Source organism: Microcebus murinus, chromosome 18, assembly GCF_040939455.1.
Source record: "Microcebus murinus isolate Inina chromosome 18, M.murinus_Inina_mat1.0, whole genome shotgun sequence".
In the NCBI taxonomy this organism is placed as follows: Eukaryota; Metazoa; Chordata; class Mammalia; order Primates; family Cheirogaleidae; genus Microcebus; species Microcebus murinus.
In genome coordinates, this window is record NC_134121.1 from 15,512,746 (window position 1) to 15,540,701 (window position 27,956).

Genomic DNA, 27,956 nt, shown 5'->3' on the forward strand with positions numbered 1-27,956 from the left:
CCGAGGCTTTCTGTTTAATTCTCTCCAGTGGCTGATTATACTTTCTCAATTTCCTCCTACTGTTCTCAAAGCACGCTAGACTTCCTGACTACGCAGATTGCACCCCCAACTCCCAGCAGGCCTGACTCCGAGGTCACTCCCTCTTGGAACCTCCTCTCTTCCACCTGGTAGCTCATGCTTGTGCACGCCCAGCCCCTATGCTTCACTCTCTGCAGAAACCTCCTGCCTTTGCTGGTTACCAGGAGGCATCTCCTCACTCCTGCCAGACTATGAGATCCTGAAGGCCGGATATGTGACTAATTTTTGTCACCTTCCCACTCTGCACCCTCCAACCTTGCATCCAAGTTCTAAATGGGACATCATTTTTCTGGGGACAAGAAGCCATGAGTAACAGATTAAGGTTAAAAACAAACAATCCTACCGTTCTAGGATACACAGTAAATATAAGGTGCCAAGAAGGTATGTCTTACCAAATTAGTGACAATAACAAGACTAATACTATTTTCCAAACAGTTTTCTGTGAATGGAAAACAGACCCAAGAAACATGCCACACACATCATGTGCAAGATTTGTTTTTAATGGATTTGATAGTCAAGTGCAAGTTGAGCATTATATACAAAAGCTGATGTTTCTACAGTTACAAGAACAGACTCAAAATACATCTTAAGCTTGAACCAACTGGATATATTTTCTATTTTTTTATGCAAGTTATAATATTCTGATCAAATACAATCCACACAGATGCAAGTGTTTCCTTACATGTTCAAGGAATGGCATCTTAGATGCATGGCCACAGTGCCAAGCAGTTTCTGATAACTGCATTAGGCAGATTCATGTATCAAAGTACAGTACATAATCAGTTTCCTCCACATAGCAAAACTTGCCTCCATTCTGGTATCTCCTTACAACTAGCAGAGATGCAGCATTAAGGGTTTTTATCAAGGACCTGGTGTTTGCAGTCTCTCCCCTTGTAATGAAATGTGTGTTGATCTGGATGTTCCACACTCCATGATTACTAGAAGTAGAAGACAAATACCTGAGGCATGCAATCCACTTGGAGTGCATCTATTTACATGAAGCTGCTCGTGGGAGCTGGTGATTTGTCCAGATATGGATTTCACAGGTTGGAAAAGAGGTTGGAATCTCACACCACCAGAGATTCCACCAATTGAAAAAGTTGCTGAAGATTATATTGCAGTATCATTGTGAAACACTTAACTTTCTTAAGAAAGTTTAGGTATACTATCCCCTGCAGCTCAATATGAATAACCATTTATTTCTTTGTAGTATTATGTGGAGTCAGAATGGGTTTTCCAATCTGATTTAATCCCTGAGCAGCTATGTTAAAAATTAACTTTTTTATTTAAAAAGCCCAATAAAAAACTAAATACTGTTATTAAAACTCTACCACAATGTTACAGTGATAAACATATTTCTGTACAGAAACATTAAAGCTATGTAGAAGCTATTTAAATTGTTTACCCTTCAGAAAAAAATATACATTTCTGCAAACTGTTCGGGTACCTAAGCTGGACATAAATGACTCCAAGTTAAGTTTTACTTGACCCAGAGGACACCTCTAGCTAGAGAAATAATTTGCTGAGGAACATAAATAAAGTGTCCCACCCCTAATGTTTTACCAACATGATGCATGTTTTATTAAAAATACAATATTTTCTTTTACCAAGTCAGGCTAAATATCCTGGCTTCCTGTTACATGAATGGGAAAAATACACTAAAAAAAAAAAAAACTTTCTGGAAAACTTTTCAGAAAGTCATCAATGGTAAGAACAAGTTAATCTTTGGAAGAACAAAGTTTACGAATTTAATAAGATAAGGTATCTAGGATCTGTCAAATCTTATTTGTCCTAAATATAACCATTTCTAACACAAATAAATCACAAGTACTCAGGTACCCCTAAACACTGGCAAAAAGCTTAACTGCTCAGGACCATGGCTAATGTTATAAATAAAGACCGAGGCAGATTTGACATGTACAACTGTGGACAGATGAGACCCTGGAACAGAGGATACTCTAGCAGGCCACAGTCTCTGAAAAGCGCTCACTGGATCTAGAATGAAGAGACTGTCCATGGTCTTTGAAGAGCCTCTTAGGCATTTTGGCCCTCTGCTAATAAACTGTTTGATTCATCCTGTAAGAAGTGACAAAATACTGGACAGATGTGTTTGGACCAATTATAAAAATGGCTAAATCTTCATTTCTTCTAGGGCAAAACATTCTCTGGGGAAAGATTATTTGCTTTGGATAATTAAATAGTAAAGAAGAACTAATAGTGTCTTTTCCCTTTTCAAAGTATCAGAATAGAAAGAGACTGTCGAGATCCTCTCATTCCCTCTGAGGAATGTAGACAATGAGGGTTTGAGAGGTGCCTGGCAGTTAGGAAGTAGCAAAGCCTGACTGTCTCCAAGTCCCTATGAAGAAGGAAAAAATCATAGAAAATCAGTATGAGGCAAGAATGTAAGACCAGATGTGGTGGCTGGAATGAACCAATGCTCTCTGGGTTCTCGCTGACCATGCTCCTCCTCCTTCCCACCCCCAACAGCTCTGGCCAGGGGCCCTGCCCAAAGAGAAACAGTTGAAATGGAGCATAGAGTCATTCCTCATGCTCACAGAAAAATGAAAAACGGGTATGTGACAGGATTCAGAAGGTAAAAATCAACCTTTGCCCAGGAAACTTAAGTCTCTTGAAAGCACTGAAAGGGAACATGCATCACAGAAGTATGGAGGACCAAGTGACGCCTCCACTGGGCTCTGCTTGGAGACAGAGGGGAGTCCACCCCCTGAGACTTGAGGGTTCAGTAGGGATGGTCATCCCAGGAGGTAAGAAACAGCACCTCCCCCTCTGGAAACTTCTACAGAAGTCAATTGTTTGTATTTGCCATTTTAAAGCTTCCTACCGATAGACATTAAAATAGAACCAAGGACAACAAACATCCAAGCTCTGCAACCTCCTGTGGCCCCCTTCTAGAAAATCCCCCTCAGTCACAAGAACTTGGTATTTTGTGGTACTTAATTCACATCACGTAGAAAGCAGTAACATTAAGCATAATGGCTCACAGCTCACTGTGTGTCTTTCATGTGCCAGGAATAGCTCTGGGTACTTTCTATTCACTTTCTCTACACTTCACGACCCCAGTAAGTATTACTATTATTATCCCCATTTGGCAGATGAGGAAACTGAGGCTCAGAAGTTAACCAAGCCACCCAGCAAGAACCAAAAACGTAATTCTGAAGTTTTCAGGATATAAATGATATGTACACATCTACATGGCTCAGTGCCACACGTTTAAGCAAAGATGCTTTCGAGCTCCTGGAAGTTGGGCACATTTAGCTGCACTAAAATCTGCCGCTTCTCTAGGTGCCAACCTGGAAGTCTGCTATGAGGATAGCTGTGGTCCACGCTCCCAGGCACCAGCAATCCTGGCAGCACCCTGGAACAGCTCAGTTTCTGGCGGTTCTCAGCTTCCTCCTAAAATACTCGGGGGCGGCCTCATACAGCCACTCGGCATCCACAAGGCAGAGGTCCCGCATGTAGCACTTGTTGGTATAAAGCAGCTCGGTGTACACGACGCAGGCTGGCTTGCAGTGGAAGAGGACAGATGAGGGGTGGATGGCCACTGGCTGGTGGGTGTCCGTGGTGGCATAGGTACCATCTGGCTGAAGCTCAGCGGTGCTCATGAAGAGGCTGTGAGCCAGACAGCGGCGGACGCTCTCCATGTCTCCTCGGGATGACAAGATTGGCATTGACATCTGTTCCAGGAGAAAGCAAGAAATGAAAGAAGACCCTGAACATAACTACTGCTCACTACTGCTCAACAATGCATGGTGTGTTAGAACTGGACCTAAAATGCAGCCTATACTGCAAGCCCAACAAAGTGGATTTTGACATGCAGAGGTGGTTACCTCCCATGCCTTCAGGATCAGCAAGGTCAGGGAAAGAAGGCAGAGCTCAAGGAGGATGGGCTGAAAACTGGGAAACCACAGCCTGGGAGCGTAAGGACTGGGAAGGAGACACTCATATAAACCACAGGCAGGTTGGGTGACCCAGGCCCGTCCCCTAAACATCCATCAAGACATCCCAGGAGGGAAAGGCCTTTCCCTGTTGTGCTGACTATGTCTTCATCTCCTCACTCCAATTCATCTTACCCAGTGTTGCCAAATTAATCTTCCTAAAGCACAACTCAAATCATTCTCACCTGCTCAAAAACCTTCAATGTCTCTATTGCTCCTGGCAAAAAAGAATGCCAACGTCTTGAGGTGAAGCCATGAGCGAGCCACGCTGAGCCTGCCTCGCCTGTCTTCTCTCTCACCCATCTTCTTGGACATTGCATGGTCCCCCATAGTCGCTGCCTTCTTTCCCCTAGCCCCGTTTCACGATTCGTATCTCTGTGCCTTCACATTTGCTGCTCCTAGTAGAAATGCTGCCCGTCATCTTTGCAGGGGAAATGTCGGCTGTCAGCCAATGTCCTTGCTCTTACCGCCCTTGCTGAGTGGGTCATATAACCTTGTACCTCTGGCCATAGCCAAATAGACCAGTGGTGGACACTTGTTTGACCTAACTGGCCAGCTTCTCTCTTCCAGGCATTTAGGTCTTAAGTGGTAAATCCAGTCAATCTGTTAGGCTGTTGAGTGGAGAGGCCATGTCAAGGAGGTACAAGGTGAGAAGAGGGCAGAAGCCATAACAAAAGGACCAGCTGGTCCAGAGAAAGGAGCTGCTTTCTCCAGTTCCTTGTGGGGTGTGACTCTATATCCTGCCCATAGGTTCCAAGAGATACCTCTTTATCCTTTGAAAATTCTCTCTTTTTTCCTTTATGATGGCTCAAGGGCTTTTGTTTTTAGCAATCAGCTGATCCTTGCCTGATGAAGACACTTTTATCCCTTTATCAGGGAGGTAGCTCAATTGTGGCCACCTCCAGGAAGCCCTGAGGCTAACTGGTGGTCTCTCCGTCTAGACTGCCAGCTGTACCACTCACTGGCTGTGTGCTTTGGGGCAAATCACTTAATCTGATTAGGCTTAGTTTTACCATTTGTAAAATGGGAATAACAACAGAATCCTTGTGGGTTGAAGTGAGGAGTAATCACATGAAAAGTATTTAGATGTTCTGCAACTTGCAACCAAGTGGTATACTTTGCGGTGGACACTTTGGCAATATCTATCAAAATCTAAATCCCCCATTCTAGAAATTCATACTATGTGCACCAGAGCACAAAGACATATGTGGGAAGATGGTCATTATAGCATAACGCAAACCACCATTAGAGGCATTGTTAAAGAAATTATAGTGAATACTGTGAACTAAAATAGAAAAATCTTAAGCCCCCCAGCTGACTGAATGGACCCCCTCTTGGCCAAGGGGACCCCAGAAATACCCTAAAGCTGAGTTGCTGGCCAAGGAAGGTCAGACATGCCTCATCACGCCCCACTCCCTTCTTAGAGATACCCTTTGCAACTCATTAACAGGCCTAAGGTTACACAAGACAAAACTTCAGCCACACCTGCAGATCCTCAATTTACTTAAAAGACCACCTGAATCTGGGTATGTTGGGTGGCTTATCTCTGATTAGCAGACTTCTTATCTTAAAACATTCCAAGCTTCAGACAGAGCTTCATTTCTTTAACCAATTACAAATCAAAGAATCTTTAAACCCACCTATAACCTGTAAGTTCTCCCCAAACCCCGCTTTGAGATATCCCATCTTTTCGAGCCAAACAAACATATGCCTTCCATTTATTGATTTATGACTTTACATGTAATTCCTGTCTCCCTGAAATGTATAAAACCAAACTATAACTCAACCACAGCGAATCCACTTGCTCAAGGCTTCTTGGGCATGGCTCTGGGCCATGGTCCTTAAACTTGGCTCAGAGTAAACCTCTTTAAATTATTTTACAAAGTTTTGGTTATTTTCCATTGACAATACAATGAAATGCTATGAAGTCACTAAAAGGAATGAGATACACATACGCAGACATTGAAAGGCAGCTCAGACACAGTAAGTATTCAAGAAGTATACCACTTCGCTGCAACTTGCAGAACAGCATGTACATCATATTTGTTGTAAAAGAAAAATTTGATATACATATCCGTTTGTATGTCTGCACATAGAGACAGATGCACAAAAACATACATATAAAGAAACAAATTTTAGAAGAATCTTCCCCCAATCTGTTAGCAGTGATTATCTCTGGAGGGGCAGGATTATAGGAGGCTTTTAAAATTACTGCATTACAAATCACTATTTTCTGCATTGTATCAGTATTTACAATTATGCACTGCTTTTGTAACCTGAAAAAAATAAAGATAATACGACTAAAAAAATCCTTAGAATTCCAATAACACTAGAAAATGCTTATAAAGTTCATAAAACTTAATATAAATTACACATATAATGTAACTATATAAAAAATATAATAAAAATAGGTTATTAGGAAATAACCAAAATACTGAGATGTAGAACTGTGGCTAATTTTTCCTTTCTTCCTGATTTGTGAAATTTCCTTCAATGAGAATTCGTTTTATAATCACTAGCAATAAGCAATTTAAAATTGTTCACCTGGGGGCCGGGCGTGGTGGCTCACGCCTGTAATCCTAGCACTCTGGGAGGCCAAGGCAGGTGGATCACTCAAAGTCAGGAGTTTGAGATCAGCCTGAGCAAGAGCGAGGCTCTATCTCTACTAAAAATAGAAATAAATTATCTGGACAACTAAAAATATATATAAAAAATTAGCCAGGCATGGTGGCGCATGCCTGTAGTCTCAGCTACTCGGCAGGCTGAGGCAGAAGGATTGCTTGAGCCCAAGACTTTGAGGTTGCTGTCAACTAGGCTGATGCCATGGCACTCTAGCTTGGGCAACAGCGCCAGACTCTGTCTCAAAAAAAATAAAATTTTTCACCTGGAAAAAAGTGACAGTTTAGTGCCCCAAAGAACACCAGGAAGAGATAATACCTTTAAGCAGATGTCCCTCAGCTGTGCTCTCACTTCGGTTACTAGCATCATATTCTTGCTGTTGACAAAATTCTCTTTGCACCAATCCTGTATAGGAGAAAAAGAGATATTATAATTCTCTCATTTCTATAGAGGAAAGAATATTAAAAAATTTTTAGAACAGTTTGATTCAGAGGAAGAACTTCAGATGATAAAAAAGAATGTGGGAAAATATCTTTATATCAAAAAGCACGAACCGTAAGGGAAAATATTAATAATTTAAACTAAAGTAAAACTAAAAATTTCCTTATGCTAAGTCACCATGACAAAAAATACAGATTTGGAATACTTGCACCACCATAATCAATAAAGAATCAGTACCTCCAGAATATTAAAAAAAAAAAGTCCTACAAATCATCAAGAAGACCAACAATCCAGTAGAAAAATGGACAAATATATGAACAGACAACTCACAGAAGAGGAAATATAAATGCCCAATAAGGTTATTAAGGAATCTTCATCTCTTAAGGAATCATGGCAATGAAGTTTAATATAACTTGAGATACTATTTCACATCCATCCACTTGGTAAAAATTAAAGTCACTTTAGCTAAGAGTTGGAGAGGATGATGGAAATGGAAACTCATATTTCTATGGGGAGTATAGAGAGGTGTTGCCAACTTTGGGGAGCCACTTGTCAGCCTCACAAAGCTGAGAGAGTACCTCAAGCCCCAGCAGGTCTACTCTTAGGGATCGGCCTTAGAGAAACTCTGCCCCATGAGCACAGAAGACCTGCGCACGATGTTCATTGCAGTGCAGGAAATAGAAACAAGCTGCAAAAAGACAGTGTAAGAAAATATTTATATTTATCATATAACCATATTGATGGATTTATTTTTTCATTTTTATTTTTTGAGACAGAGTCTCACTTTGTTGCCCAGGCTAGAGTGAGTGCTGTGGTGTCATCCTAGCTCACAGCAACCTCAAACTCCCAGGCTCAAGCAATCCTGCTGCCTCAGCCTCCAGAGTAGCTGGGACTACAGGCATGCGCCACCATACCTGGCTAATTTTTTCTATATATATATATTAGTTGGCCAATTAATTTCTTTCTATTTATAGTAGAGATGGGGGTCTCACTCTTGCTCAGGCTGGTTTCGAACTCCTGACCTTGAGCAATCCGCCCGCCTCGGCCTCCTAGAGTGCTAGGATTACAGGCGTGAGCCACCGCGCCCGGCCTTGACGGATTTATGAAGTATACTCTCACCCATGGAGAACACACCTCAACTTCAAGCCAGTGCTTACATACAGGAGGAAGGACTAAGGAGCAGAACAGGGCTTTTATTTTATCCACAGCATTTTATTTCCTTAAAAATAAATTGAAGCATAAATATAACAAAAAGTTTACAGCTACTAAAACTACGTGGTGGCTTTTTTGTTTTAAGTGAAAGCATGCACACTATGGCATGATTACTGATTTTATCACTAGAGGAAAGAATATATTGCCATTTTCCATCTTGGTCCAAGGACCTGAAATATCGTAATAGCAAAAACTATTAAGAAAATTAGGGATAGGTGGGGGGGGGGAAATCTTTGGCTAAGAAATCGAGTCACCAAATTTTTAACTAACTTGCCCATATAAAGTAAGAGTTAAACAGAAGCAGAACGAAAGCCAGAACGACATTTCTGCCTTAGTAACCTCCCAGTATTCATACATCTCTGAAATGACACCTGGCTTTCTTTTCATGGCTCTTTAGGTGATTCAGCCAAGGAGGGAAGGAAGGTGCACTTCACACGTGTGCCTGAAAGCAGCAGCATCATTTGAGAAAAGGAGCAGGACAAGGCTCACCTTATTTCCACCTATGTTTTTGAAGGTTCGGTAGATATTGAGCAGGGTAATGTGATCCCCCTCGCTGGATATGAACTTCTTCCGGACCCCCTGCACTTCATCCCGCCGGGAAGGTGGGTTGTGGAGGACGCTGTCCACAGACAGCAGGGAGACAATGGTCAGGATCTCCTCTGTACAGTGGAATTTGGGAGACAGGAGGATGGTCTGCAAATCAGAATTAAAAATTGTGTAAACCCAGCTTTTTCCTACCTCCTGAATACAGTATTTCTGTATATTACTTTGGAGCTTCCCTTCTAAGGAGTTCAAGGGCAAGTGTTTCTAAAACCATGACTATGTACATTAATGTTACTTTACTTTTTTGTAAAACAGATGAATGCCTTCCCCACAGGATTCCAAATTCCTTGTGGTTTAGTATGTCTTTGAATCCCACATAGAACATAAATCAGGGTTATATACAAAGTAGGGGCTAATAATCATTTAAGAGAAAAAGTGAGGTTAATCTAGAAGCACTGGTTTCAGGAGTCAACTTTGGGATGGCTAACCTGTAATGTACAGAAAGGGGACTGAGGAGAGGGTATCATTTACTTTGGCAAATTTGGGTTCTAAAGGAAATGCTGCCATCTTTCTTCCAATTGGAGTCAGGGTAAGCTGGTCATCCTTATGTTCAAGAGCACCTAACAGGTCCAGTTGGGCAATGGCCGCCTGAATGTGATCTAAAGAAACAGAGGAGCCAAAAATCCAAAAAAAAGGATGAAGTTGCAGCTAGTTCAGTACTTCCAGGAACTTTTGATAACTCTATATCAAACAACAGCAAAGATCACAACCACCACTGGCCCCTTGACATGCTTGAATAAACCAAAATGTTGGTTTAAAGCTGTTAACAACATTACTGTCTTCATTTCAATTCCCTTTTAAAATGACCTATATAATTTGGTAACGTGTAAGTAAATTTTGAATACACATACCCTTTGACCCAGAAATGTTACACTTATAAATTTCACCCCTAGATACACTCATACATTGTACAGAGACCATATCTCCAGAAGCAAACACAGAACAATGGAAATACCAGTTGCTTCAGAGGCCACCTGGGAGGCTGGGGGACAAAGGATGAGAAGGATGATATTTACTATTACTCTTTTATACTTTAAAAATTTTTAACCATGTAAATGCATTACCTATTAAGGAATAAAAAAGAATTTCTAAGGATGTCATAAATATATACATACTAACAGGGAATGATCTATATAATACAGTAAGTGAAAAAAGCAATGTGATTTTCATTGCTTTTCTAAAGCAATGCTTATCAGTAGAAGAATGGATAAATGCATTTTGGTTTATTCACAGAATGGAAGAGCATTTAGTGGTGAAAAAGCATCAACACAAATAAACCTTAAAGTATATGCTGAATGAAAACAGAAGGTTACTGAAGAATAAATACATAAACATGCAAACTGAAACAACAGATTTAGGGACATATACTCATATAGGAAAACAATAAAGAAAAGTGAGGGAATTACAAACAAAATGAGGGGGAGTGGTTACCCTAAGAGAGTGGAAGGAGCTAAGGGTGGCCAGGGAGGGCTCCCAGAAGCTTGGATGGCCCTGGGAATGGGTACACAAGTGTTTGATTTTATTACCCCTTATACCTTACATATGTTATTACATTGTTTGTAGGGATTGAGCACTGAAAAGAAAAAAAAAATCAAACGTAGAACAGTGTACAATGTGTGTTGTTGCTATTTGTGTTTTAAAACAGACTACATATACTCGCATACACATAGGTTTTTCTAAAGACTAGAAAAATGGTCTCAGTAGCTGCTGCTCCAGGGAAGGAAAACTATGAATCTGAGGATCAGGGTGAGACCCTTGTGTACCCATCAATAGTTTACTTCTTTCTTCTTCTTCTTTTTTTTTTTTTTAACCAATTCTATTTCTTCACTTAGAGGAAAAACAAAAAGGAAAAATGATGTACTGATGAGAGGCCAAGTGCCAAAGCTCCTATCATTAAGAATCCCAATTATTGTTTTCTTCCTCCATAGACAGATTACTTTTGTTTGTTTTTTTTTTTTTCAAGAGAGAAGGTACAGCTCTGTTGCCCAGGCTAGAGTGCAGTGGACTGATCATAGTTCACTGCAACCTCAAACTCCTAGCCTCAAGTGATCCTCCTGCCTCAGCCTCCCAAAGTTATGGGATTACAGGCATGGGCCACCTCACCCAACAAGAGATTATTAATGAAGGGCAGGGACTGATCAAATTACAGATAAAAGCAAAGAAATATGATCTTTGCAGTCTTTGTGCTGATAAAGTACAATTTCATTAGGTTTCTGTAGCATCCCATGGAGCCCCCTCATGACCTTTACTGGTTCCAGAGGTCAAGGAACCTGATTGTGGTTCCCTCTATGATGATATTGACAACACAGAATCCATCATTCCACAGCCAGGCGCGGTGGCACGCACTAATCACTGCGCCTGTGAATAGCCACTTCACTCCAGCCTGGGCAACATTTCAGACCCCGACTCTAAAAAACAAACAAATCTATCATTTCATAATTTTGAGATGCTTCTCTGACAGCAAATATTGTGATCCACAAAATTAAGTAAATAAAAGGAGATGACCAAAACACTTTTTTTCTTCCAAATATTTAATTTTTTGGAAGAGCCCATTTGTCGTTGTTTACCTACTCCTCTACCTTCCACTACACTGAGGACTCCGCTTACCTGGAGACGGTTTGGACATGAAGTCAAAGGTGAGCACGTTTGGGACTTTCATTGCTAGGAGCTGAAGCATCACACTGGCCAGGTTACACCTGGGAAGAGTGAGAGACGAGGGTCGTTCATCACGCCCGTCAGTGAGTCAGAACCTCTCACCAAGGAGTGCGAGTGAACGCTGCAGCTCTGGGCAAGCACTAGCAAACAGGAAGGAGACATGGGGACACATGGCAGGAAGGTAGGAGCAACTGGAGCCTACCTTTGGATCTCTGGCACAGTCATCTTCTCAAACTTCTCAAACTCCTCCTCAGTGTACAACCGGTAACAGACGCCACTGTCCTCTCTGCCAGCCCTCCCTGTGCGCTGCCAGGCCTGGGTCTTTGATACCCGCTGCACCGCTAACACCTCAAGACCACTGTCTGGAGGGAGAATGGGCCCCATCAGTGCTTTGCTTGTCACATAAACCAACTGTTTCTACAATGTTGAGAAAAAGGAGCACTCCTCAGAACACCAGTGATTCTTTCTGCAATACAGGGGTCCAGAAACTCAAAGCTAAATTAGAAAGCACAAAACAAGGCTGCTCTGCAGTGGTTTAGCCCCATAGTGAAACAAGGTTTTGTGATGAGCCCTGTATGAAATTTGTTAGGAAAGCATCAAAAAAATCTCATGCAGGGAGCAAGGTGCCAGGAGCGTAGTGTCAGAGGTATTGGCTTAGATTACAGGATGGCTAACAACTCAGTCTGCCTGGAACTGAGGATTGCCCGGATGCAGGACTTTTGGTGCTAAAACTGGAACAGCTTCCAGCAAACTAGGATGGTTGGCCATATCATACCAACCAATCAGTGAATACCATATCAATCAATGAATCAGAAATGAAATGCCTCAAGTCATTTGTGTGCTTTATCCTCCCTTTTAGTTCTATTTCTATTTCTTTTTTTTTTGAGACAGAGTCTCACTTTGTTGCCTGGGCTAGAGTGCCGTGGCATCAGCCTAGCTCACTGCAACCTCAAACTCCTGAGCTCAAGCAATCTTCCTGCCTCAGCCTCCCGAGTAGCTGGGACTACAGGCATGCACCGCCATGCCCGGATAATTTTTTCTATATATTTTTTTAGTTGGCCAATTAATTTCTTTCTATTTTTTTAGTAGAGATGGGGTCTTGCTCTTGCTCAGGCTAGTTTCCAACTCCTGACCTCGAGCGAACCACCCGCTTTGGCCTGCCAGAGGGCTAGGATTACAAGCGTGAGCCTGGCCTACTTCTATTATTAAACAGAGATACTGTGATGTTTGTTTCCTAGGAGTAAATGAGATTCATCTGCTTGGTAAAAGTATATTCTGTGTCAGGCACTGGAGACCCAAGCTCTTTCACCTACATCATCTCTAGGAGATACACTTATGAAAGCACCCTCAAATATTTACTATAGCATTTCAGTTACTTATTTGGGATCAATAATTTCAGCTGCTTCAAATCCTCTGTGGAATAAATCAAGATACAAAACACACATGGGTAAAAATGACTTCAAGCCAGCTTCCCAATGTACCTTCTCAGGAGATAGCTAGTGTTTCACTTCCATCCTTTACCCCATCCCAGGACATCTGTTTCCTTCCTGGAAAACCTGGGCACTCAAATCAGCCACACTTAAATATAATTTATGATGAGAGCCTTTCACTGGCCTAGGCTGTCCCTGGCCTCCGTAGAGCTATCAGTCTTGTACAACTTCTAATGGGTTCCAGACCTCTGCCCAGGTCCCTGACCCTCTGTTCCCAAGTTTGCTAAACCTGGGCTCTTCCTTCCTTGACTTATTGTCTCACCTATCTGCCTCAGGTCTCCTTTCTGGACTTGACTTGTGGATTGTCTTACCCATGGTGCCTGCCACCCAAATCTCACTTAGTCACAAACATGACATGCTCACTTGGTAGAAAACTGTGGGACTAGTGCCAATGGTTGCTCGCTATACACAGGAAAGACATTCATGAGCTACAAATTCTCACCAGGGTTATACTTCTTTGCTTTAACCATGCCAGTGTCAACTACATATTTTATTCCTGTAATGGTTATGGAGGTTTCAGCGATGTTGGTTGAAATGATCACTTTGCGATAGCCCTGAAAGGAGGAAGAAAACCAGAAAGCTGTATGATACACATATGAGTCAGAAGTGTTAAAACATATTCTCACCATTAATTTCCACAATTCACTCATGACCAAGAAAAGATGACTTCATTATTAATGGCAGTCATTAATATTAATGGTAAGTCCTTAAAGTGGGCAGGGGTACAGTGGAAGCTGCAGTCCTAAAGGTTAATTTCAGGTGATGAGATGTAGTGGAACAAACATAAAATTCAGAAGAAAGTAGCTGGGTTGGAAAGTGGGTTGGAAACCTGGCCCTGCCAGTTACTTACTGTGTGCCCCTTAAGCAACTGTTCCCCTCTTGGGGCCTCAGTATCTCCACGGGGTCATAACCCACCTTGCTGGTTCCCGTGAGGATGAGAGACAGTGTATGTAAGTGTTAGCATGGTGCCTGGCAGCAGAAGCCCACAATAAATGGCACTATGGACAAACGTAGTTTATGCTGGCCCTTAGATGCGGCACTTGTTCACCTTTCAGCTCTTGTCTTTGCACTCTCCCTCATTCTGGCAATTGTTTCTCTGGAGAATTTTTTTTTTTTTTTAAAGAGATAGGGCTTCACTCTGTCACCCAGGCTGGAGTGCAGTTGCAGGATCATAGCTCACTGTATCCTTGAACTCCTGCCTCAACTTCTCAAATAGCCCAACTCTTTGAGACACTGAGCTTGAACACAGGCCCACACCACATCTTGCTAATTTTTTAATTTTTTTCTTGTAGAGACAGTGTTTCCCTATGTCACCCAGGCTGGTCTCAAACTCCTAGCCTCAAGCAATCTTCTTGCCTCAGCCTCCCGAGTCACTGGGATTACAGGTGTGAACCACTGAGCCCAGCTGTTTCTCTGTTTTTACCACAAGAGAGCTCTACCTGTAGCTGTGCGTTATATTCCTGCACCTTCTCAACTAGTCGATCTGGTATCTGAGCATTCCATCCCATACACCTTGTGTGGAGCCTGGTGACAAGCACACAGGCGCCAATGGTGGATCCCTCTGAGTGCCCAAGGATGGGGCTGGATAGACGAGATAGTGCACTCACCTTTGGGGCCCCTTGGAAGACACGGAGCTGCTGTGCATAGGGCAGGGAGGCGTACAAAGGAAGGACCACCATTGAGGGGCAGCCGTCTGGAAGGTGCTTTGCAATGTCTCGGCAGGTCTTGCTCATTGCTTCAATTTCCTCCTGACCCGTGAGGAACACCAGGATGTCCTGAGAAGGAGGGGCTTCCTATAAAAAAGGTGGAGTGGGATCACCAGGCATTGGCAGAAGTGCACAGAAAAATACAATGGCCATTGATGATGTTTCCTAGAGTTATTTTTCTTAACTATGGAGATGTAAATGAGCCTAAATTCTAATGTCTCCCACCAGCAGTGTATGAAACTGTAACATATGCGAGTTAGCCAGCTAGGCTTAAAAACCAATTAAGGAAATTCTGAAAGAGAATCACTAGATTGCTTTTGTAATAAGAACAATACCATGAAAAGCAAAATCAGGCAGGCAAATAAAATCTGCAAGAAGCTTCCTTCCTTTCATAAGCATCTTGAAAGATAAAGCTGACAAAAACAAGAAGACAACTTGTGGAAATCAAGTAGTCACGCTGGAAAAGGGGCCTTTATTTTGTGATGCCATCAAAAGCACTTTCACACACCCAAAAAAGTACACTAAATTTTGACAACTGCTTGAGACACTGAGGTTAACAGGATTCTTCACCTTCAAAGGGAATAACATCCAAGTATTGAAGACATATCCATTTATTTGATCTTTCTTTGATGTTTGTACAGATATATTAATTTGCTTGATATAAAGTACTTGATGGCAAAATAATTTTTAAGTGTTTAATAATAATTATATGTGTGTATTTATGTATGTATGTAAAAATATATTTATATATGGGTTTTTTTAAAGCCCAGTACTAACAGGTCAAATGTTCACAGGTATATACAGCCAGGACAAAATCTAAAAGTTAAAACTTCATCAGTGGGAGAATTCATCAAAGCTATCATGTAACCTGAACGCACCAACAGCCATCATTCCTGAAAAATTCTCATTTCAAGTTTCAAATACTATCAAAATGTCAGTGAAGGTCATTGTCCCAGAAAGACAAAGACAATGGGAGATGAGAGAGTTTGACCCATTTTTAAAAGATGGGCTGAATGACTTGGCTGGGCAGAGGAAGCTATAAACTTGTTACCTGCTAAGGGGAATAGTGACAGGAGATGAGCCAATTGCCTGGAGAAGCAAAGAAAACTTGGAACTTAGGGGAGCAAGGCAGAAGTGTGTTTTGGGAGAGTAAAACTCAGGGAATGGCTCAAAGTCTGAGTACAGTGTGGTTAAACCCCCAGGTTCCCTCCTTTACACAGCGCAGGCAGGAGGCTAGGAAGTCATGGGGTGCAATAATGGGCTTCACCCAGGAAAATGATGAAGGGAAGAATCAATATGACAGCTGCAACAGAGGCCTAGAAGAGCCACCTGTTCTAATTGGAACAGCAGCATAACAGACTCTGGGAAAAGATGGACTGTGTCTGAACACAGAACAAATATTCATTGGTATATGAGAGATGTTGGAACATTTGAGGAGAAATTAGTCATAGCTACGTAGGAAACTCACACAACTGTGTTGTCCAAGAAACAAGTTACAGGGATGCTACTATTAATTGCAATATAATCATAATATTGTTAATACTGATACTGGATTTTAAAAACATCACGTTGTGCAAGCTGTTGTCCCAGCTGCTTAGGAAGCTGAGATGGGTGGATGACTTGAGCCCAGAAGTTCAAGATTAGCCTGAGCAACATAGTGAGACCCTGATCTCAAAACAAACAAACAAATATTGTGATAGAACTATGTCGAGAGGACAGAGGAAAGAGGGAGTAGGAAGGGGCATTTCTAAATCTTCATCATGCATACTCAATGATATAGTTTGTTAGAAAATAAAAGAAATGAAGATAGCAAAACATGAAAACAAAAAAGATCCTCATCACCATGGCAAGAAATTAGCACATAATACCTGATATTGGTAACTCAAGAAATAGCAGTATAAAGAGGGTATTTTAGAAACATAAAAGTAATATCTAAAGGAAACAGCTAAGATTGAAAGTGGGTACCCTAAAGATCAGGAATCTGGGATAGGAAGTGAAAGCAACTGTTATTCTTTTATTACAAGCCTTGTAATATTAACTACTTGACTTTTTAAAACTTTAAACTCCACATGCATCACTTAGTTTAAGATAAAAATAGCCAGGCATGGTGGCTCACTCCTATAATCCTAGTACTTTGGGAGGACAAGATGGAGGATCTGTTTAAAGGGCAGGAGTTTGAGACCAGCCTGGGCAATATAGTAAGACCCTATCTCTACAAAAAATTTTAAAAAATGTTTTTAAATTTACTTTAAAAAGTTTGTCCCTAGAGTTTCTCAGAAAGTTAACTGGAAGGTAAAAACAGCCAATTTTATACAAATTAAACAGAAATGAACTTATCAGTCACTCTAATTTTTAAAGTAAATATTTAATAAATTGAGAAGTGATTTTGAAATATCTCCCTGATATAGTTTAGAAAAAAGAAAAACCTCTAAGTTGCAACCCATTATTGGGTCAACATCAACTTTTTTCTTTTTTCAATGAGATAGGAAATATCAGAGTATATCACATGTAGTAAAAAGAGGTAGTGTTTCATAGACTTATTTCAGTTATAAATATATTATGTACTGGATTGCAACACAAAACACACTTCTTTCTGGGGATTATGATTAAAAAAATGTTGGTAAGCCATTGCTCTAACATATGGAAGTTTCCTGGCTCAGCAGAGGATAGATGATGATCACAGATGAATTATTTTTCTTTTTGGAGAAAATAAGAGATACCATAAATAAAGGATTAAAACTGGACATGACAAATGAACACCTTATCCATCTCGCTGACACACCTCACAAAGCTGTTTTACTCAGTAGGTTTTCTTTTCAAGGCTGAATGCTCTTGCTACCAACTGCAAGGTAAAACAGAGCTTTTTGGGAATTTGCACCCCACTCCATACCTGGTGGATCTGGAAGACTGAGACAAGCGCTGCGTGCAGGTAATCATGCTGAGGCTGTTTGGTGTAAAAAACCTGGATTGGATGTTGCCGCCCCTCCAGGTAGAGGACAGGGGCGCCATTGAAATACTGAGAGAACAGGTCCACATCCATCGTGGCTGACATCACAATCACCTACGAAAGACAACAAAGAGGAAAACGGGAAACAAACATTGGGACAGCCTTTCTGTGTCCCTCCCAAGCCTGAAAAGCAGATGACTGAGGCCCGTGCCACCCCTGTCATGATTAACTTTCTTCCTCGCTTCCGAAGCAGAGAGGAGGAAGCAACACAGGCCGGTTTCGTTAAATGTGCCGTACATACTTTGAGAGGCAGTTTCCCCATTTCCTTTCGCTTCTTCTGTGCAGCTTTCACCACCCCAAAGAGCACATCTGTGTGGATGGTCCGTTCGTGAGCTTCATCCAAAATGACACAGCTGTACTTCCGAAGCAGGGAGTCTGAAATTGCTTCACGCAGAAGCATGCCATCTGTTAGAAACTTGATCCTGGTGTCTTCTGAGGTGACATCATCAAAGCGCACCGTGTAGCCAACCTGTGGGAAGAAACAACGTATTCATTCATAAAACACTTGCTGGAGCACCCACTGTGTCCAGCACTGGACTAGGCACTTGTGCTATCACAGTGAACATGACCAACACCAATCCTGCCCTATTCCCTCAGGGAGCATGCATCTAGTTGGGGAGACAATGCATATACATTTGCTTAACTGCAATTATGATAAATATTAGAAAGAACTTAAAATTAACCTCCTATCTCAAGCTATTTAACAGTTTCACGTGAAACCATATATAGCTATGAAAAGATGTTCAAGATGTTTTTAAGTGAAATGGGCATACACACGCACACAAAGTAAATCTGTAATAGACACAGTTTTGAGAGTCATTCTCAATACTAACGATACACACTAGAATAATGCTTACACTTTTCCCAGAAAGATATATAGATAAGAGCTTTAACAGAGGTTACCAAAGACAGAGGTCAAAGCCTTAAAGATGCTCAAGGAAAACAATTAATTTATCCAATTGAAAACAGATTTTGAAAGCAAAGCAGATGGGCCTGATAGCCTGTTGGAGCCTCTGATCTCTCAGAGACTGTAAAACTCTGAGGTAGGCCTAAATAATTAGAAAAATAGGTAAGAAAGACACTCACTATGGGGGAAAAAGTCTTACTCAGAAAAATAAAAGGCAGGGGGCACAGTGGGAGAACTGTGTAGTCAACAAGTACTGATACTAAGGAAGGAAATGAGGTACCAGCTTCCCAAGTTCAGCTCTCTTCTCATCTGAGACTCTAGTAGCAAGAGAGATGGCAGCCACCCGACGAGGCTGGGTCACAGCAATGACGCCCTGGCGGCTGATCCCCCCTTCATACAGGTACTGAGGGATCTGAGTTGTCTTCCCTGAGCCAGTTTCCCCTAGGAAAGAAAACACAGCTTCACTGAAATACAAAGTGAAACAGATTTCACCAAACATCTCAAAGTCAGAAGAAAAAGACAAAAGAAAATACTCTTGAGTTGGTAAAGCCTCAAGAGAATGGGCACTCATGCTGGTGGAGTGTTAAGTGTATTGTTTCTTGGGAGGCCAAATTGTATTTTAATAGTCTTTAAAATGTTTATATCCTTTGATCCACAATCCTACTTGCAGAAATAGATTCTAAAGAAATAATTAAAGATGTATGTAAAGATATGGCTACAAATATGTTTTATTCAACTTTGCCCATAACAGAAAAAAACTGGAAATAATATAAATGTTCAATGGGTATCTGGTGCAGCTAAAATATTAAATAGGCTGGGTGCAATGGCTCACACTTGTAATCCTAGCACTCTGGGAGGCCAAGGCCAAAGAATCATTTGAGGCCAGGAGTTTGAGACCAAGCTGAGCAAGATGCCAGCTCTACAAAAAATATAAAAACTAGTCAGATGTGGTGATGTACGCCTGTTGTCCCAGCTACTTGGGAGGCTGAGGCAGAAGGACTGCTTGAGCCCAGGAGTTGGAGGTTACAATGAGCTATGATGATGCCACTGCACTCTAGCCGGGGTAACAGAACAAGATTCTGCCTCCAAAAGAAAAAAAAATTACATAAAATAAGACCGTTATATACATTTGTATGTATTGACATGAAGAGACATCCACTCACGTACTGTAGCCTTCACAAATTCTTCGCCATTCCATAGCCTGCTGCTTTTTTCCAAATCCTCCATCTTTGCCCACACTATTACAGAATACCTGCTCTCACACTGACTGCCTGGCAAACTATAGGGTGAGTCAGGCCTCAGACTCATTCCCCTGGGACTGCTCAGGTGGCCCTCCTCTGGGCTTCTTGGTGCCTTGTTCATCTCTCTTCTACCACTGACCACCCTCCCTATATTGTACAGAAGTGTTTAAATGTGTCTGTCCTCCTCCAATACCTGAAGCTCCTGGAGGGCACAGAAGGTCTGAATATCTCTTGCATGAACCTGAACATTCTGCATACAGTAAGTACCCAGTAAATGTTATTTCCTAACCAACGTGTGTTCTTTTAACAGTGCCTAATTAGAACAAAAACTCAGAAGAGCTGTGCATCCTTCTCCCTTGCTACCACCACACCTCTCTGACCTCAGAGTCCCACAGTACCACTATTTGTGCATTTTCTCCCAGTCCACCAGTACTCCCCATCTTGCCTGCTCATCCTTCCTGACCCAGCTAAGAATTATAGACTAAGAATTTCATTATTCTGCAGTCTTCCCGCTGAATCCACCAGGTTAAAACCTGAAACTTGGATTAATGTCTCTCTGCCAATCTTTCCTGCTCTTATACCAGGGCAACTGAGCATTGCTAAAGTCAAATACAGGTTGAGTATCCCTTTTCTGAAAGGCTTGGGACCGGAAGTGTTCTGGATTTCAGATTTTTTTGAATTTTGAAATACCTGCATTATACTTATGCGTTCAGCACCCCAAATCTGAAAATCTGCAATCCAAAATGCTCTAAAAATCCAAAACTTTTTGAGTGCCCAACATGACATTCAAAAGAAATGCTCACTGGAATATTATAGATTTTGGATTTTCAGATTTGGGATGCTCAATTTGTAATTTGGCTGTGTAGAGGCAAGCCTGAGTTTGTGGTGGGGCCAAAATGCACCCAGGCACCAACACTACCATCAATGTTTTTCTTGTTTTAACAGCCTGTTGTCTCTCTCCATCCTCCCCAGTGTCTATGTGAAGCCATGTGACTTCCTTTCTCAGCAGAGCTCCTGCACCTGTTTCATAGGAAAAGTGAGCTTCTCAAATGAGATCTCCCTCTGCCTTCCCCTACAAGCTTTTCTACAATCACACTACTCTCACCCCCTTCTCCAGACCCATAGCCTCTTACATAGGAGTCCTCCTCTTCTAGGCCAGCACTGTATCTAGCCTTGTTGTCAAGTGCACCCCCCTTCCCCATGCCTCCTGATCTTTACTCTGTTAGCTCCATTCCATCTTCAGCCTCCCTCTGTACTGAACTACTTCGTCCCCTCAACTATGAATATAGGTGGTCCCCAACTTATGATTTTTCAACATTAGGATGGTGTGAAGCAGAAAGCAAAGCAGAAACTATACTTACCCATACGATCATGCTGTTTTTCACGTTCTGCATAATATTCAATAAGTTACATGAAATACTCCATAATTTTGTTATAAAATAGGCTTTGTTTTACATGATTTGGCCCAACTGTAGGCAAATGTATGTGTTCTGAGCATTTTTAAGGTATGCCAGGCTAAGTTATGATGATGTTTCATAGGTTAGGTGTATTAAATGAATTTTTGAGATGGTATTTTCAACTTATGATGATGGGTTTATCACGACATAGCCCCATGGTAAGTCAGCTTCCCTCCCTCTTCTCAAAGCAGAAGCCTGCTTCCACTGGCTTCATTCCCTCACCTCCTACTTACTCTTCAGCCTAATGACAAATCAGCTGTTAGCCCCACAGCTCTCTTCAAATAGCTGTCAATGGGATCCACAATCAATACCCCACAGGTCCATCAGAGGTTCCAGTGGGCATTTTTTTTTTTTTTTTTTTTTGCCCACATACTCCACATATTACTGACCTCACTGTTGCATCTTTTCACTCCTTTCTTACAACCTTCTATTCCTTTGACTACCAGCTCTCTCCAGGCTCCTTTCCCTTCAGTAATAGCTCATCCTTTAGTAGCCCTTGAAATCAGTCCTTGCCCCTCAAGGCTGCCTCTTTTCATGCACCAGAAACTACTACTTCCCATTCAAGGGGATTGTTTACAGTCTCTCAGGCAGCCTCTTGCCCTCTGCCTAGAATGCCTCCTGTCCGGGACCACCTCCCCAGACGCCTCCACACAGCCTGGACCCTATCTTCTACCGAAAGTCCCCAGTACGCCCCTCTACCCTTTCACCCGGAAGGTGAGTCTTTGCCTACACAAGTCGGCCACTCCCAGGGGGATGCCAGCGCCTCCAGGGCAAGGCTGTGCACTCTGCTCCTATGCCCTTCTCTAGGGCTGGCACAGAAACACGTTCAGGTTAGCTAAAGAAACGAACCAAAGTGTGTGAGAGGCACCTAAAAAACGCTGTTCTCGAAAAGCCAGGGAGAGCAAGCAAGGGCCCTCCGGCGCGGCCACTCACCGATGAGGACGGCGCTGTCCAGGTTTCGGAGCTGGGCCAACAGTTGCCCCCGCGCCTGGAAAATGGGCAGACTCCGGCGCTGCAGCTCCACGGCCTCACGGTAGGGACTGGCCGAGGGCTGGCCCAGGGGTGGCTGCTGCCTACGGCCTCCTCCTCCGCCTTTGCCGCCGCTGCCCGCAGTCAACAGCATCACCACTCGCCTCCCGGGAGGGAAGGACCCTGAGCGGCTCGGAGGCCCAGAGCCCGGCCGGAATCTCTTGGCCGGCGGGAAGCCCGCCTCCTCCGGCATGTCGGGAGGGCACCGCGGCGGGAGGCGCAAGCGCCGCCAGCTCCTGCCCCTCACAAGTGAGGGCAGCGAGCGCGCACCGCCCCTTACCCGCCACGTGCTAACGGCTCCAGGCGACCACCGATGACCTCACGGCTGCTCCCAGGCTTTAGGAAGGGGACTACAACTCCCAACATGCATTGGCTGGGACAGGGGGGAGGGGGCGAAGGCTTTCACTTCCTGGGGACGGAAAAAGGAAGGGTCTGAGGTACAACCAGGAAAAGACCCGGAGCGACAACCGCGAAAGACGGCGTGTGTGGTTCCGTTCGACCATAGTCACGGATAACGACGTTATTGTTATAGTAACACTTCTTGCTAGTAAACACGCGTTTTTCTCTTCTGTCCTCAATAGTCACTCTTCAAGGAAAGTACTTAGTTCTTAAAATCAATGAGAAGCACATTTGCATCACTTAATTCTCTATACAACTTACAAATTATATGGCAGATACTGATATTCACAATTTACAGTAAAGAAACTACTTAAAGTCATTCAGATGTCATAAAATCTTAAGTTTGAAAAGGATATTGATCTTGTGTTACAGAAGAGGAAAGCGAATTTTATGATTCTATGACAACTATGTATTTTCCTCAGTGACTATTTCAATGAATGTAGTCTGCTCCAGTAATACAAGCAAAGAGGGAGTTCAATGGAACTAAAATTTGTCTTCCCTTATTCCTCAACCATTCCTGCCAGACTCTCAAGTTCTCTACATGGCTCTGTTAACTAAAAACAAATTAACAAAATTTATACTTTGGAAAAAGGAGAGCTTTAGTTTTCATTAAGGGTAGCAACCTGCTGAGTGGCCATTCCAACAGAATAGGAAGCAGAGTCACAGCCAGAAGCTACGCACATGTGCTTCGAAGAAGAGACAAAGGCAACAGTTTATACCGAGAGGGGTGGTCAAATATACATATTCAGCAAGCTATAGGAGGAGTCATGAATATTTATGAAGGGAAATCAGACACATGTAATTGTCCTCTCTCTCCTTCCTTCATAGCTGGATAACTCAGTTTTAAGGCGTTTTGGGGTCCCCTTGTCCAAGAGAAATGCAGTTATAGTAGAGAGTTTAGGATTTTATTTTTAGTTTACAGCTCTTCAGCACCATCACACACACTCCAACCAATGAAGATTCAGAACTCCAACAAGGAAAATAGGATATAATTTGTTTCTCCTTTCCTTCCTAAATTAAAAGCTCTTAGATGATTAGCTAATTAGCTACAGAAAGACTAGCAAGCAGTTGTTTGTTCTGCATACAGGAAATGTGATTTCCAGAGGATACATTATAAGCTTCAACCTCTGATGGACATCTTAAATTCATTTCCATGAAACTCACCCGCAGTAAGAACCTGTTAAAGATCCTCCTTCTCCTTTCCTCCAGGTCGGAGGTAATTTTCCTCTAGTTGCTGATAGTGTAGTAACAAGAGGGGTTACTGAAAATGTGCATGTTGAACCAATAGCAGATACGTGTTTAAGAATAAATTGGCAAATTTTTGCTTCCTACCCCCTTAAATATTAACTTAGAAAGGCAACCCAAAACTACACTGTTATTTAGTTATGTTAACTCTCAAATTATGGACTTTGAGTTAGTAAAAGACAGATCCCACCCCTTTTTCCCAGTTTGCTTTCCAGAATAACCTAATATGGGAGTCATATATTCCAAATGATTATAAGAATTTACATAAAAATATTATAAATGGGTGAAATCATCTCTTGATAGAGCACATGTCCTGTCTCTAGATACAGCCAATAATCACTTCTGGGCAATCACTATCATACACGCCTGCTATTGCCAGATCTTCCAGTTTTTTCAAGAAAAGCCAAAAATGAAGATTATCATGTGAAATCTGTCAATTTTATTAATAAATGTTGGCTCAGCTGGGCATGATGACTCACATCTGTAATCTCACCACTTTGGGAGGCTGAGGCAGGATATCATTTGAGGTCAGGAGTTAGAGACCAGCCTAGGTGACACAGCAAGACCCCATCTCTATAAAAAAATTAAAAAATTAGCCAGGCATGGTTGTGCACACCTGTCATCCCAGCTACTTGGGAGGCTAAGGTGGGAGGATCACTTGAGCCCAGGAGTTCAAGGCTGCAGTGAGCTATGATTGTACCACTGCTCCAGCCTGGGTGACACAGCAAGACTCTTATCTCTAAAAATTAAAAAAAAAAAAAAAATTGGCTTAATTTAAAAAAAATGATATAGGCAAAACAAAGCACATAGGTAGGTAATCTATCTGTAGGTAACTCATGCATAATCTCTGGCCTAATGATCCAGCTATTCTGTAGCCTCAAGGCTCAGAAATCCAAAGAGTTGAAAAATTAAATCTTATATAAGCATCAAGCCAGGTTGCCCACATTTCTCCCATTAGCAGTATTAAATCTGTTGCACCTCTAAAATTAAAGTCTCTTGTAGTTCAGTATGCAGATGCTGAAAAGCTAATAACTATTCAAATATCCTGGTTTCATTCTTCACTTGTCTGGGATGGTCTGTGGACTTCACTATCCTGTCTGGTGACCATTCCAGCTGGTGGTTACCTTGGCTTCTCTGACCACCAAACCATGGCCTTTGATCATGTTCAGTTTTACTCCATCCCACTTCCAGAGACTAACATAAGCTTCAGCAACTAGGCACAAGCTTGCATGCATACACATTAATCCCTCTATAATTAAAAATACCAGTAATAGTTTGCTGATCAATAAACAAAGTATTTATTCAGCACCCATGTGCCAAGCACTGTGCTAGGCACTGTGGTGGATACAAAAATTAAGACATAGTCCCTGCCCTTAAGGAGCTTACATTCTCATGAGGGAGACAAGACTAATATACATATACCAGCTAGGAACAGTACAAGACAATATATAATTTGGTGTAAGAGTATGTCATACAGACTTGAAGCTTTATAGGGGTTCAAAGAAAACGGACAATGAAATAGACCTTATGTCAAGATTTCTTGAGAACAACGCCAGGCCTTGAAGGACTGAAGGGACTTAAATTAAGGTTCTTGTTAGGTATTAATAGAAGTGGGAGTAAGGTTCAGAAAAACAAAAAGGGTGCATTTGATATGGGAGCTTACCAAGAAGTCCCTGTGGATTTCTGAGCAGAGAAGTGACTTGATCGTCTGAGCTTCAATAGCCTTAATGCAAACTCATAAAATATGTAAGTACCTTAGGGACACCCTGCAGAACACAGAAAATAATGGCAGGATCATAACAATACAAGTGGAACTCACCTGTCAAAGGAAAACATATCCACAACATAAAAAAAACACTGGCAGGATAGATGACATCAATTCTAGAAAGCCCATCCATTACCCAAGATGGCAATAGCTCCACTATTTCCTAATTTTCAGAGGCCCTAGGGACAGAGTGAGGGTTTCATTACCAAGATCCAGGACTGGGTGCCCTGCTTTGAGAGACTACATAAGAGGTATGAAAGATATTAGGATGTACAAGTGACACAGAAAAAGAACAAGTGGAAGAGAAACAAATAGAAATCCATAGTGAAAAAAACACACCAAAATGTACATAAAATGTATCTCCTAGGGAGATGAAATTTGCACGTCCATTTATTTTTAAATGAACATTTCTGTAACAAAAAATCCTATGCTTTAATCAGGTGTGCTTTTCAGTATTACTGGTAGAAACCAGGAATCCCTCAAGTTATGTGTAGGTAAGGTGAGTTGGTTACAAAATTTCATATATCTAATCTTGCTTTAAATTGACTTGGATTATGAAAAGAAAGTATGTTCTCGAATAATCAAGATTGAGAGGAAAATTGGGGAAGGATTTTTCCTTATGTCCAGGCAAGCATAGGTATCCTGTCAAGCAACACAAGGATAGTGGTGGTAGTGGGACTGCCCAAACTGGTAAGAGGTGATTGAAATTATCACTGTCAGGACACAGTGTAGTCACACAGCATGGCACCCTGCCACTAGGAATTTACATGCCATAAAATCACGATAAACCAAAATCCCGTAACTGACTGCCTTTAGGCTATACATTCAAAATGTTTTCTGCTCTACCCATCATTAACATGTACAGATATTCCCTCCTAAAACGAACAGTCAGTTCATAGATTTTAGGCTTAAAATTTTACCACAAAAATTCCATTAATTGGATAACTCAATGTTAACTCAGGAATCCTCAGCACCAGATTGCATGGGGAAAAAAGTTAACTCAGGAGAACAAACAAAACTAGAGAAACTCATTTCTAGTCCAAAAAACAGTTTTAAAAAAAGGTTCTAATGAAAATCACTGATAAAGCTTTCTTGAATAAAACAAGATATGCTAAAACTTAAGAATCCCATAAGGATTATATACTCTAAGACTGGTATTTAAATTTTAAAAAGACTTCTTAAACTGTTTAGGAAAAAAGGCAATCCCATTGACCCAAGTTCCATAAAATCACAACATACATATTTAAATAGCAACATGTAAAATACTTAAATTCCATCTTTATGTAATTCCATTTAAAGACATTAAAATATTTTTCACCTCAAAAACAATCTGAAAATTCCCATTTAGGATGTTTATTATGTTTAAGCTTATGTTGATCTTTCTGAGGAAAACCTCACACTCTAGAAAGCTTCTCCTTAACCCAGGTTGAACTACTACTAACAATCGTTTTGGGAAGGCTTGCTGTGCCTGCACACAGTTTATGAAAGCTAATTGAAATCACCTGTTTCCTAGAGGTGCCCTTTTCACTTTTGTGGGGTCTCTGAGTTACTTAAGCACTATGAACACAAACCTGAGACCTAAGATAGACTGCATATTTCGGGCAATATTTATTGAACCACAGGCAGGAAGTGCCTATTTCTGTGGACCCTAATTTCTACCTGTTTGAAAGGTAATCCAAGTACATGGCTCTGAAAATGTTCTTAGCTTTCACGAAGCAAATGACAAATGTTAACCAGCCAAAGATCCACAAGGAACATATGCTCTAATGATACCTGTTCATCTGGCTCCAAATCAACATTGTAACTTGTTTTCCAGGTTTAATGAAAATCTTCCTGTAGTTTTCCAAAAATGTGGTCATTACCAGTCTTTCCCTGAATATTTCTTAATGGAGAAATGTAAGCAAAGCAAATAAGATGCCACATGAGCTTTCTGTTTACAGCTGACTTTCCTGTAACTGAATTCCTGCTGCTGCAAGAACCACCCTCTCCCCCTTTCCATCCCCACAACTTGAAGTTCTGCAAAACCCAGATAGAGAACAATCTAGATGACAGAAGTAAATTGTCTTCCTACTGAAGCTCGCATTTTGAATTAGTAAAATGTATATAGTTACAGCATAACAGCCACATATTTCCAATCTTGAAATAA

The 27,956-nt window shown here is 41.6% G+C and overlaps 1 protein-coding gene across 1 annotated transcript; it reads right to left on the minus strand.

Moving 5' to 3' along the window:
- Positions 1-559: 559 nt before the first annotated feature.
- On the minus strand, positions 560-27,948 carry DHX33 (DEAH-box helicase 33). Its single transcript, XM_012779352.3, has 12 exons — positions 22,306-27,948; positions 18,955-19,115; positions 18,009-18,236; positions 17,651-17,821; positions 14,662-14,847; positions 13,497-13,608; positions 11,767-11,926; positions 11,517-11,605; positions 9,381-9,508; positions 8,796-8,999; positions 6,972-7,058; positions 560-3,773 (listed from the first exon to the last, which is right to left on the minus strand). Exons 1-12 carry the CDS (start codon positions 22,592-22,594, stop codon positions 3,465-3,467), a joined length of 2,124 nt encoding a protein of 707 aa, XP_012634806.1. The 5' UTR covers positions 22,595-27,948; the 3' UTR covers positions 560-3,464.
- Between the last annotated feature and the right edge of the window lie 8 nt (positions 27,949-27,956).

Bases quoted from the DNA above. Each gene is read 5' to 3' on its own strand.
- DHX33 (XM_012779352.3), bottom strand. From the start codon at position 22,594: ATGCCGGAGGAGGCGGGCTTCCCGCCGGCCAAGAGATTCCGGCCGGGC. The intron at 18,237-18,954 runs GTACCTCATTTC...TTCTTCCCACAG, and splicing joins GAGCTGAACTTGGGAAGCTG to GTTGGCTACACGGTGCGCTT. The intron at 13,609-14,661 runs GTGAGTGCACTA...TCCTCCTTTCAG, and splicing joins TCTTCCAAGGGGCCCCAAAG to GGCTATCGCAAAGTGATCAT.